Here is a 13,872-nt window from a genome sequence, read left to right as displayed (position 1 = left end):
TAGGACTGTCGAATTCAATCTCAGATTAGCTTACTGTAACACCGACCTGCCTGTACATTCAGTCCTCTATTTTCAGATAAGTTTCGCTCTAGTTGATGTGTGCCCTAAAGAAGGGTAAAGATTGTAATCTGCTACTGTGTTTATTCTAATCAGATCTGAGACATTTCTTGTTGGGTTTTTCACCTCCAAGAGGGAGGTTTTCCTAGGGTATCACTGTGTTATGTGATTGCATTTGTGCTTTCTGTTTGTTTACTTTCAGTCTGATTGCTAAAATTAACATGGTATCAGAAGAGCTTGGTTCGAATCAAACTATGTTTCAGCATCACGCCATCATGACTCGTGGGTGGGGCATAACGCTTCAAAAGAGGAATTTGGTGAATAAGGGGTCAAGGAGGTAGCTGATTTTGAGAGGCATGACTTTGAATGCAAATCAGAAAAATAATTCTCTAAGGCAGCCATAGCTGTGGGGCAACTTTCGAGATGCAAATTTCAGTCATGATATAGGTGCTACAACTTTAGGATCACTCAGCAATGAGGTGCATAAGAAGGAGCTCGTAGATGTAAGTTGCTTGAAAGGTATGACTACCCTTAGTAAGTTTGATATTCCTTGTTTTTTACACATGATTAAATTGGAGGAAAACTTGTTAAGATCACATGAGGCATATTGTCTTAGAGAGCTGATTATAGAGACTAAGAGATTGCCTAATAGGAAGATCTTACAATTTGATAATGTTTGGTTTGTTTTGCATACTACACCATGGAGTTGGTTAGTAATGAAAAACAGATCAGCTTTAACAGCTAGGAATTTATGTTATGCAGCAGGAGACACCTCATAGACCAACACTCATGGAGGAACAATCTTCCCTCAAAAATGATACAAGAAAGAGCAATGAAGACACCTTGGAAAGGTTCTGGTTTTTTGAGTTGGGACAGCGATCTTGTGATGTCACGTGCACAAATCCAAGAAGGATAGTGGTGACAAGAAGTGTAGCATGGTAGACATTCATGAGTGGATAGATAAGTATGAGGTAAAGGTTTGTTGTGACGTTTTCACACATCGCCCCATTGCAAATGGGGACCCCTACTTTTTGCTTTTTAGGGTTTGTTTTCTAAGTCTTTTAGGGTTTTGTCGGTTAGCCTTTGCATTTTTGAGTGCTGTCAGGGGATCACATGGATAGCAAGTCCGGCTTGAGTGATGTCCTGATCTTGAAATTTGGCTAAGTCTGGAATGTCCTGATCCTGAAATTTTGGCTAAGTCTGGAATGTCCTGATCCTGAAATTTGACTAAGTCTGGAAACTGAAAAACCTCAAAAAACTAGATTTTGCAATATAACTCCTGGAAGTCTGAAACCACTCTCAAACATCCTGAAAGTATATATGGAATATAACTTAAAGTATAAGAAACTTAAATGTTATATTCCATAAAAATTATCCTGGTAGAGAGTTCAAAAAGTCAAAAGGCGCTCCTGTCCTTCACTAAGGATCCAGAGCGAAAAGCGCTCCCGTTCCTCGCCAAGGGTCCAGAGCGAAAAAGCACTCCTGTCCCTCTCCAAGGGACCAAGACAAAAGTGCTCCCGTCCCTCACTGAAGGACCATGCCACTTTTTCAAGTTTCTCTTCTTTGTTTGATATTTTATGGCAAAACTTGACTTGGATGGGAAGGACGAATGATGTTTTATGCCTTGGACGCAATTGAGAGGTTTAAAGAACAAAAAAGTATGCCAAAAAGTCAGAAAGTGTTCCTGTCCCTCACCAAGGGACCAAGACAAAAGTGCTCCCGTCCCTCACTGAAGGACCATGCCACTTTTTCAAGTTTCTCTTCTTTGTTTGATATTTTATGGCAAAACTTGACTTGGATGGGAAGGACGAATGATGTTTTATGCCTTGGACGCAATTGAGAGGTTTAAAGAACAAAAAAGTATGCCAAAAAGTCAAAAAGTGCTCCCGTCCCTCACCAAGGGACCAAGACAAAGTGCTCCCGTCCCTCACTGAAGGACCAGAGCGATTTTCTAAAAATGCAAATTTCTTGCAAGGCTAAGGCGAGTTTGTGATTGAAATGAATTAAAGAAGGCAAGATTCATCCATTGAAGATAATTTGGAAGACTAGCAAAGGACGAATTGGCTTGGAATTGCAAAAGTGCTCCCGTCCCTCACCAAGGGACCAGAGCGCTTAACATGTTATCTTGCCTTTCTCACCAATGTTGGACAAATTGAGGCCAAGGCGCAAGTTTGAGAAAGTGTTTAAAATGCCTTGAAGTGGAATTGAGATGCGAGAGTTGCAAATTTTGACGACAACTGGCAAAAAGTGCTCCCATCCCTCACCAAGGGACCAGGGCGCAATTTCCAAGTATGACCATTTACCTTGCATTTTGAAATGATATTTTTATTACCAAGGCTCAAGATGGAGTGAAATGTGATATTCTACGCCTTGAGGGTAAATTGAGGATTAATGTGATCAAGAATTCATGCAATGGACTCAAAAGTGCTCCCGTCCCTCACTAAAGGACCAGAGAGCTTTTTATGAAAACAACTAATTCCCTCCAAAATTATGCTAAGGCAAAGTTGTATGAGATGGTAAGGATCTTCTAAAGCATGGTAAACAAAGGTTTGACTTCAAAAAAAATTGAGAATCCTAGCCTAAAAATGAAAAAGTGCTCCTGTCCCTCTCCAAGGGACCAAAGCGATTTTCCAAAAGGTGCTCCTGTCCCTCTCCAAGGGACCAGAGTGAAGTTAATGGCATTCATTATTTTTTTGCCATATTTCAACGTTGATATCCTCCATATCGCATTACATGCCAAAATTGCCAACTTCAAAATATTAGAAAAAATTAATTAAATTGGCATTTAATAAATTAATTTTGGGCCTCAAAAAATCAAATTTCTATTATAAAGGCATTTAAAATTAATTTTTGTGAAATTAAAAATTAAAAGTTGAGCACACAAGGCATTATTTTGCCTTTATTTGACAAGTCGGCCTACTCCTTTTGAGGTTTTATTTATTATTTCACCTTTTATTTGCAAGGTCGGCCTCATGGTTGAAGAAGGTGAGCGCTCTATAAGAGAGGAGTGTTGTGGACAAATGCAAATCATTCATTCATTGTTTTAAAATGCGAATTCGAGAAGCAAATTGGAGAGGCGAGTTTCTACTAAGTGTGGAGACTAAAGAGGGCGAAATTCATATTGAAGGCTATTAGAGAGGTGAATTTCTTGCTAGATTGGAGGATAATTTCCAGATTTTTGAAGGCATTTGAAGGCGAATTTCCAGATTTTGAAGAAGCTAGTGGAAGGTGGAGTTCTTTTGAAGGCTAAAGGAGGCGTAATACATCCAAGGGAGGACTATAATCTAAGCTTGCCCAACAAAATCCGGTCCTCTTCCTTCTTTTGCCAAGGTTTTGTAAGTTAAACAATCAAAGAGGAGGTATGAAGAATCATTTTTGAAGTTCTTATTCAAGACTTATTGTGATCCCATTACAATTTTGTAAAATCTAAGTCTTGAAGATCCAAATTCCATTCATTATTAATTTGAAAATGTGTAATTCTTGATTTATCATGACTTTTTTCGAATTAATATCTTAAGTTTTACCTTTGAAAGGTCTTAAATTTCATGCTATAAGGTTTGATGCTCAAAAGACTAACTTTAATATTTCGTGTAGGTATCAAATGGAGATCCCGGAAGTTGGAAAATCAAGCTAGATCAAGGACGGTCTCCTCCAAGAGGATCAAGCAAGGACAAGGGCGACCTCCTCCAGTCAAGCATCGACAAGGATGGCCTTCTTCGGACTAACATCATCAAGGGCGACCTCTTCCAATCCAGCATTACAAGGCGAGGTACATCATCATCTTGCACATCAAAGACAAAATAAGTCAGAGCAAGGGTTCGTTGAAAGAAGCAGATAGTTTCAGAAAAGTTAATTAAAGCTAGCTTCTCAACATCATCGAATTGGATATCAACCAAGTGTCAGATGAGTTGGCATCCCAGTCATCACTCCTCCAGTCGGATTGGTCCACCTCAGCATGGCCAGATTCAATGTACCTAACTCATGGAAGGTGGCACAAACTTCGATGTACCTACCCCGGCTATCCATTGGTCGATTTTTCTAGAGAAGACATGTGTCCAATAAAATGTAATTTTATCATTGGTCAAGCATTAAATGTTATGTAATGGTTGTAACAAACCCTAATTAGGGTTTTTATTGTTGAATCTCGGCCATTGATCTCGAATTGATCTAAGCCATCGAATTGTAGTGAGGGCACTATATAAGCCCTGGCATTTCATTTGTAAAGGCATATAGAAGCAGTTGGAAGCAGTTAGAAAGGAGTTAGTGAATAGAGAGTAGTTAGAAGGTGATTAGAATAGCAATTAGAGTAGAGTAGAGAGAGAAGGCAAAGATTGTTGCCAAGATGTTGTTGTAAAAGACTTGTAACTTCATTGAAGAAATGGTGAAATTTATGGGTCGATTCGACAATTTGCATGGTCTTTATACTTCTCATATTTGATTTCATGTTATTAGATGAGTGGAAGAAATGTGCTTGATTGATGGTGAAACTCGTATATCCATACTACTAGCAGTTTGTTGATTGCAGACTTGCCTTGCGTAGTCAACTGGAATCGTTCAGCTTAAGCTCAACTTCAGTTTGTCGCTTCTTCATTGATATGCATCAACCTGATGGTGTCTATGCCTGTAGTGATGATTTGAACATCATAAAGCTTTCCTTCGAAGATCACACTAGCCTTGTAGAGATGGTCCTGCGATGTCAAAACAAGACCTAGTTAGAATTTCATCAAAGCTCAATCATTGCTCTTACATTCTTAGTGTTAGGATTAGATCCTTTCCTCGCCCTCGTCTTTTTTCCTTTTTTTTCAAATCTAAGGCAGTAAGATCCTGTGTTCCAGCAATATTCAAAGCAAATCAAAAGTTCAGTCATCAAGTGTAAGTCCCCTTGTGATTCCAGCAAATCACATCATACCACAGAGAGCTTATCCACACGTAGAGATCCTACAACGAAGAACCTTGGAGTCATCCTGATTGATCCTTTTTCGCGATATCTTCAGCAATCAAAGGCTTTACTCAAGAGAGGATAAGGTACCTTTAGGTATTTTATTCTGTGTTTGATAGTGTACAAAATATGCGTCAACAAGGTTGAAACGTCAATTTGCCAACAATCTGTTTTTTTACCAGCAGTTGAAGAAGGGCATGAATCAATTTGTGATGTTGACAATTTCATTGAGGTGTATCATGATTTTATGGGTGATATGTTTAGTGGATCAACCATTCATGCTTTGACTTTGGGTATTAATGGAGACAACTACAATACAACTATGGAATTGTCACCTATTTCATATGCTTATGCAGTTGCATATTCGTTGGGTTGTGACATAATTTTCATGGATTCATGGTTGACACGTGGCTGTCCTACATGGTTGTACATAGCATTTTCAGATTTATCTGGGTCTACATCAGTTTTTGGGTTGGATTGGAGTTTATGGAGACATGTTCACTTGATAGGTAAGTGTTGACATAGCTAAAATCGTATTGCTACAACTCTCTCCGGCCAACGCAGAATAGAATGTTCTAGCTGAGTATCCTATCCTCTCTTGTATAAGGAAGCCCTAATGTTGTTTAGTTGATCAAAGGGGACAACCTCAAGGTTCCAAATGTCAGGTCATGACTGCGGGATAACTCAATGGTTGATGTGTTTTGCTGGGAGCACAAGGGGCCTTACGTTTACAACAAGTTAATCTGCTGCGATTTTCGAACTGGGAAATAAAAGCAAAGGAGAAGGGTTTAGGAGACCTAAAATTAACAAGACTAGTGTGTGAGTAGAGGGATTCAATATAACCAATCCCTGCTTGGCCAGAATAACTCAAAACCTCACAAGAATGGTGCAATCTTCAAGGGAGACTTAGAAGATTTTCAAACTGCAAATGCATGCCTAAGCACCCAATTTTGGCGCAGCTCATATGGACACCTGCAATTGAACTAAACACAATTTTAAAGGCTCAAGCTAACCATACACAGGGATACACAATCAGCATATCCCCAATGGTATGAACCTGAATCCATCAAATACCTGCACACCAAAAGGATCTATCTAATTTGCTGAAGGAAACCATGCAAACAAAATAAAACCAAGATGATAAACACCAAATCAATGTCCATATATTGATTTCAGGTGCTATTACAACAATTTCTTCAACATTTCTACTCTATTCCTAACTACTAAAATCTAACTGTCTAACTCTAAAAAATCTAACAATCTAACCCTTTACAAGAGAAAGGCCTCCTGCCTTTTATAGATTTTACAATTTGAATCGATGGCTACGATCGATTGCATCCAACAATCCTGATCTGCCTTCTAGAAGCCTGGCAACTTTAACCCATGCCCATTCAATCCTTAGTTATCCCTCCAACCACATTCCTCAGCTACTGACCACTATTTGACATCAATTTGGTCAATCAGGTAGCTGGAGATAACTAACCTGTGTCCCTTGTTTTGAATACATTAGGTAGGGCCCATAGGCAGTTATATACAATAAAGCATTTCAATTTTTTAGACTGATTTTTTGGAATTTCTTCCAGCTGTGCATTTCTGAGAATGCATATTTGTAGCATTCTGTGTTCTTTGTCTTCGGTCTGGCTAGTGGATTTCAACTATGTGGTCCAGTGGTGGCACGTTTCCCCATGCTTCATCGCTTTGACCTTGCGCTCCGCAGCGCGCTCTCATTGGCAGTGCTCGGGACTTGTCGTTTTCGTCTTCCGCTTCCTAGCACTGATCGCAATCAAGTCCTCACTTTGCGCTTCAGGTTGCCACTTTAGCTCCTTCCAGTGGCGTCGTCCTACAAACAATGAATTCCACTTTTAACAATCATTTTGAAAAATTAAATAAATTAATTTAATCAATCATATTAAATTTTATCTTTAAATGCCCCTTTTCTCCAATATGAAGTTCGATCCTTGCTCTTGAGGCTATCATGGAGCAATTTTGGAATTCTATTCTCCCTTTTCGGCCCACAACTCCTTGCGCAATTTAAACCCTATGGAGATTTTGGCTGAAGGCTTTGGATGATCTGAGTTTAGAAGCTTTCAGCTCTATGAGGTTTTGCGTGACTTTGAACTTTGTTTGTTGGCGCGACTTCAAGCTTATATCATTTTCCAATGCCTGACCTATTTAGCGCAACTTCAAGATTTTGCTTTCTCGGCCTAGAACATGAAAATGCGAACTCGAATCTGATGGCGTGATTATGAACCTTTCATCAATTTCGGCCTACCAATGCTTTTTGCGAGCTCGCGTTGTAATTTCAGCTTCCAAGCCAACTTTGCGCGATTTTGTGTTTAGACGCCCTCCTTCTCTTTTTCGGCTTCTTAGCTGATTTTAAGGGCTTTGACGTTTTACTTTTTTTGCGCAATAAGTTGTTTTGTGAGCTTTGCTCATTTCGGCTAAATGGCTTGCTTTTGAGAACTTGGGAGAACTTTGTATTTCGGCACTTTAAGCTGATTTGTGAACTTTGTCTCACATTTCGGCCTTGGAGGCCGATTTTAGAGCTTCTAATTTTGTCATTTTGGCCTTAGAGGCCAATTTTTGAGAACTTTAAGTCACTTAGAGGCCTTAGAGGCCGAATCGCGCAACTTGAGCTTCTAGCCGGTTTTGTGGGCTTTCGAACTTTGCTTTTCGGCATTTTAAGCCGATTTTGGGAGCCCTGGTTGTTTTTCGGCCTTAGGAAGGTTGGGGGTTCTATCGGTGATTGAAGGCAAAATGAGCAAACCTATTGTTGAATGGCCAGAAAATACTTTCACCTCCCTTTGCAAACTTGACACTTTGAAATAAAATGCATGATTTTGCGTTTTCTTCATCTCGGGAGACTTTCGTTTTTCGGCCTAAAGGAGGTATTTGTGCAAACTCCGACTTGCCTTTTCAGCCCAAGAAACCTAATCGCACGAATGTGAACTGTTAGTCATTTTCAGCTTACAAGCCGATTTTGCAAGTTTTAAGTGTTTTGTCTTTTCGGCTCAAAAGCTTACCTCTTCGCGATTTTCGTTTGCTTTCTAACTTCGGGCTCTAAGACCAGAATGCGCAATCTTTGAGATTTTCGGCCAAATGGGACTTTTGAAAGTTTTTAAGAATTTCGGGCAAATGAGAGGATTTTGCGAATTTACCCTTTGAGTCCTCTCATTCTCGGGTAGACTTCGAAAATCGGGGGTCCCTATCAACAGGACGGGGATGTGGTGGAATACGCACAACAGTAAGGTGTATGAGATGGGTTTCTTTCTCATGCATGGGTATGTAGACTTCATTGCCTTCACTTTAGTTGCTGGTCTGATTTATAACAGCAGCCTTGAGGTGGAAAGTCTGACAGCTCTTGAGAGGAGTTCTTAGTTTGTCACACACCTTGGGACATCAGCCTATGATAGCATATATGAAGGCAAACTTGGAAGATAAAAAAAAAAGGTGAGTCTCATGTTGATGATCAGCCATCTCCCATCTTTACAAGGTTACAGGCATCTTGTTGTTATGCAAGAACATGCGATAAGAATTGAAGAACCACATTGCATACAAGGTTTGACTGTTGACATTATACCTTTGTTACATAACAATATCATTCCCTGATCACACTTGGAGAGTATATGTGGTAAACGAAGAAGACATCATGGAGCATGTAGAGGACAGTAGCACTTCATGTTCAAACCTTTGGGTTTTGAGTTACATCACAAGGATAGAGGGTTGTTCTACATTTCTAAGCATGGAATTTTCAGCCATAGTTCATTGGGTTAGAGTTCTCACAATGGTGATAGATGGTTGTTTCACACTATTGATCACAAAGACTTCAAATTGGTTCTTTAGGACAGCAGGTGGTTGGAGGATTTGGAAAGATTGGGATCATTCTTCCTTTGTTGGAGGTTGGTATAGTGATGAGATTCCATCATCGTTTGTCATCAGAGGTACTTGCGACATCATTTTGAGTAGGATTTCCATCAGCATATGGTGGATTGAAATGATTGATTGTGCACTTGTAATGATAATTTCTCACATCCATGGGAACTCATTCAAATTTAGATGGACATTTGGCATTGGTGGCATGATAAGAGACATCTATTCCTCCACTTTTCGTTAGTGTGAGAGCGTGCTGAATTGGGATCTTGGCATTGGCATGTTTGGTGCACTACTTCATTGGGATCATTATGAGTTGCTTCACAACTTTGGGCATAATGATGTCTATATCAGAGTGGAGCAATGGAAGCTTAAAGGAGATACGCATGGGAAGACATACCAAGGTCCTAGATTAATTTGGGATCTAGGTATTGGCTGGAATATTTGAGCTTAATGCAGAGTTGATACATGTGATTGTTTGAGGACAAGCAATCTTGGGGTGGGAGGATTGTAATGTCCCCTTTTCTTCGAGTGATAATTAATTAATTAAATGTTAAATAGTACTAAGTCCTATGGGATTATTTAAATTTAATTAATCGGCAACTGGACATACTTTATTTTATAAAGCGACGTTATAATAATGTCAATGACAAATTATAAAGTAAAGTCACTTTTGAGGGGAAAAGTAAATTAAGAGAAATAAAATAAAGTATTACTTTCAAAAAGGAAAAGTATTATAAAAGGAGGAAAAAGTGTAATGAGGATTCAATCTTGAGTTGTTATTTTCAAAGAAACTTTTCCTTGAGAGCTTGAGAGCTTTAGCTTGCAAGTTCAGTAAACCCTAGGACGGAAACCCTAGAGGTTTTGGCTATTTGGATGGAAACCCAGATCAGCCCACTTGGTGAATTCATCTCAGGATTCACAGTTGCACATCATTGATCAATTTCCATGGAGATTCGATGATCTGTCTTGAAGATTTTCATAGGGTTTGTTATTTTATGTATGGAGGCATTCTGAGTATGTGTTACTTGATGGCATTAGGCATCTTTTGATTTGTAACAGCAGCATGCATTTGTAAAGAGTAATACTTTTCTATATCAAAGAATACCCTTGGCTTATTTAGATTCTTCGTATTACATTGATTGATTTCCTTGAAAATCTGTATTGTTAATCTTGCATGTTCAATTTGCATGTTTGCATGCCACAATATTATATTATGATGAACAAAATATGAGCAAAAATGAAAACCCATATCAGATTTGAAGCAATATCCGAGTCTGGGATATTACATTGAGTTGTATGCACATCCATGGCCATTCTTTGAGCTAAGCTTTCTTCAATCATGATTTGAAAGTTGAACTTAGTTATCTTACTAAACTTGTATCACTTAGTGGTGTGCTGGTGCATGCATGTTTAGTTTGGTTCTCTTCAAAACAAGTTTTTTTAACCTTAACCCTTCTTATCATTTTATATTTTTATTAAAATCTGTGTTAGATTTCAATAAAAATTAGATTTTTTTTTTGTTGTTCTTGAGTTTAACAAATTTCCAAAGAAATCTTAAACAGTCAAGGACACTAAATGAAAATCAGGATACTGTAGCCCTTTGTAAGCATAAAATACTTTGCACACTCAAATTTCCAGTTAGTGACTTATAAAAGATAAGCAAGGACCTTTTCAAGAGAAAAGAATTTTTCCGCACATTAAAGTTCCTTTGCACAAAACACACGTGAACAGGACCCACATGTTATGTAACTTATGTTCAATTATTTGTGATAGTGCAGTACCACTGGGAAATAAAGGGGCTAAAAACAAAACAAAAAAGTTAGAGTTAGTGCATTAATTCTACTGTCTGATCACTAGTCTAAGCTCATTGGCACGGTAAGTCAATTGTGTAGAACTATGATATCTGGTCCAATCTGTTTCTTCCAACATAAACAACAATATTTATGTGAATCTACTAAATTTGCAAAATCTTACACCTATAAGCCAACAATGCAATAAAATATTCAAATATCATACTTTTTATTTCACATTTTTTGAGAATGAAAGGACTGACCATATATTTTACACTCGAAATTTTCTAATCATCAACTATTACAACTGATGAAACCCCAAAGAAGATATTTTGGACCTTACGTTGGAAAAAAACAACCAACACTTGTAAAGGGTTTTCACAATACCTTGCAGACGATTAAGAGAGGCTGCTAGTCCATATTCCCCAAAATTAACTTCCAAGCTCTGCTTGATGGCTAGAGTAATTCCATGTTCACTGAATGTAACCTCATCCTCCCCTTTTCCTTCTCTATCGAGATTCACAAATATCTCAAATAACATGTATCTATGCTTGAATACAACCATTGGTGGAAAACTGCTAAAAATGGAAGTGTGTACTGCAAACAATCAGAAGAAGAATGTTTTAAGTACAAATGAATAGAGAGTAAGGAACGTACAGGAGTCAAATGATATCATTATGTGTGTATTTTCCGCAAAGGAATATTGCTCAATTTTGTTATTCAGAATAACAGATGACTTGATTTGTGTTGCAATGTTTCTTGCATACAGAGATAAAGATTTCAGAGTTTGGCCTTAGTTTTAGTAAACATCCTCATTGCTAGGTATATTGTATCAAGTTCCAATGCATTCATGTACCATTTAGGGGATGATAAATAGATGTAAACAATGACCAAATTCTAATTTGTATCAGGCTGGATCTTCAAATCAATTACATTTAATCTCAAATTTACAAAGCAATAATGAGTCATTTGGTCAAACAGTTTACAATCATCCGAATACAAACTGCTGTTATTAAAATTCAGAAAACAGGAGGACTAAAATACTCCAGTTCTAACCTTAATGAGCAGCCTCGATGTTTGTTTGGGCAGACTTCTTCACCGTGTATCTCTACAGAAATGATACCAAATATCGCGTATGCACAGGAAAGTGGAGAAGCGGCGTCCAGGCTTGTTCAAAACACTGAAGTAAACGATGATGAACTGGAACACTTAGCCGCAGCAGCTAAGCAATTAGTGATTTCTTGATCTGACGCTGTAATAATTTTATTGCCAATATCGTGGGCTTGAAACTCCACGCACTTGAACAGAGGATCCTCACGCATCAGCACACCCAGGAAATCTCTACGATAGGGATCCTGAATCTATACTCAATCTGCGGCAATCACCATATGTTCGATACTCCCAGTCTGGTTCGCGCTAGAGGTTGCAAATGCTACAGGATGCCTTACAAACTCCCTGCGCTGCACTCATCGACAGTATTTAGAGTTAGGAATGGTGTCAGGATATGTAGTTAGAGTTAGGATTAAGTGAGATTAGTAGTTTGATATTGCATTGTTGATTAACTTTTTAAATTTTATAGATTTTATTAGTAAAAATTGTCATCATTTTGTAATTTACAATTTGTAAACTTAATAGTTGAAAGATACATTAATTTTAGAAAATTAAAAATAATAGAAAGTTGAACCTTAAAAATAAAATTAAACTATATTAAAAATGTTAATGATAAAATTTCAACTTTTATATTAAAACTTACAAATAAAATTGAATTTAAAATGTTAAAAATAAAATATAACTTATTAAAAATGTAAAAAATAATTTTAAAATTTTTAACATTTAAAATTTATTATAAATAAACAAATATTTATATTTATAGAAAATAACATATCAAATTGTTATTTTCTATTTTAATGATAATTATAAATTATATGTAAAATTTTAAAGTTTAAATTTTAATTTTTATATAAAAAATTACAAATAATGATTATTGTTGAAGTTAAAAATATTGTTTATTTAAAAAAAATTTAAATAATAATATTATTAAAATTTTCATTATATATAAATCAATTATTTACAGATTATACATTTTATAATATAATAATTATTTAAATCTTTAAAATAAAAATAATATATTAAAATTTCATATATAATAAATTATTTGAGAGGAAGTAAGGATGAAGGGAGGAATGGAGTCGAGCGGGCGGGAGTTGCAGAGGGCCGAGCTAGGGCACTGATGCCCTAGCTTGTGAACGATCATCTGTGCAGGTGCGTGCAGGGTGTCGGGTGTGCGCAGTGGAGGTCTGCGCAAAGCAGGGAGTAGTCGAGGGAGTGGGGAGTCGTGCGGTGGGCTGCGGGAGGGTGCAGGTTGCGCAGCTTGGGAGTTTTTTTGAGCAGGCCGAGGGTTTCCAGTGGGGCTGGGGGCCTCGGTTGGATCTCCATCCCAGGGGTGCTTGGGAGGGGTGGAGTCTTGGGTGTCGTTCATTCTAGCGGGCCCCTTTGGGTGTGGGTTCCTTTCTTCTTGAGATCTAATGTCGAGTATTGGCAATGAGGCCTCGAAGGTACCGCCCGCCATGGATTTTTCGTGTTGCGGTGGGCTCAAAATCCCCATCCCAAAGCATGAAGACTTTTAACAATAACCTTTTCTCCTCAGATTCAGGGCCTGATAGTGCTGGTAGCTCTCGCATTATGAAGGTTAATGGTTGCTTGGAGAGATGCAGTGAGAGGCCGAGGGTGGTTATTCCTCTAGATATGATAGCCAAAGACATTGAGTACTTTTCAAAACACTCGCTATATTGCAAGTTTTTGGGAATGAGGGTTTCCTTGCAGTTTTTGGAAAATTGGGCGCAGAGGACTTGGGCTCTGAAAGGGGAAATGGAGATTATGCTACTAGCAAACAACTACTTTATGGTTACTTTCAACTGCATGGAGGATCGCAATAGGGTTTTTGAAGGAGGCCCGTATTTTTACAACCAGGTGGGGTTGTTCATCAAACCTTGGCATGCGAGGTTTAACCCTTCAGAGGAGCTCCCGAATAGGGTTCCAGTATGGGTTCGTTTACCACGCTTTCCAGTGGAATGTTGTCGGGAGGATGTGCTCTGGATGCTTGCTACACTGCTTGGGAAGCTAGTGGGATCTTCAACACAAACCCTGGGGAGAAAGGTAATGACCTTTGCGCGTATCTATGTTGAAATTGATCTTAGTAAACCTATACCAGAT

General features: G+C 38.2%; 1 protein-coding gene across 1 annotated transcript in view; it reads right to left on the bottom strand.

The window, feature by feature from the left end:
• LOC131038233 (probable ribonuclease P/MRP protein subunit POP5) overlaps nt 1-12,178 on the bottom strand; it is a 105,934-nt gene extending 93,756 nt beyond the window's left edge. The window contains exons 1-2 of the mRNA XM_057970604.2: nt 11,716-12,178; nt 11,047-11,256 (exon numbers count right to left, since the gene is read on the bottom strand). Coding sequence (XP_057826587.2) covers nt 11,047-11,224 — 178 coding nt within the window. The 5' untranslated portion in view covers nt 11,225-11,256; nt 11,716-12,178. The remainder of the gene's footprint in view (nt 1-11,046; nt 11,257-11,715) is intronic.
• Nucleotides 12,179-13,872: the final 1,694 nt, after the last annotated feature.

This window comes from Cryptomeria japonica, chromosome 10, assembly GCF_030272615.1.
Source record: "Cryptomeria japonica chromosome 10, Sugi_1.0, whole genome shotgun sequence".
Classification (NCBI taxonomy): domain Eukaryota; kingdom Viridiplantae; phylum Streptophyta; class Pinopsida; order Cupressales; family Cupressaceae; genus Cryptomeria; species Cryptomeria japonica.
The sequence above is the reverse complement of the archived record's forward strand: the minus strand, read 5'-3'. Positions and strand labels throughout refer to the sequence as shown.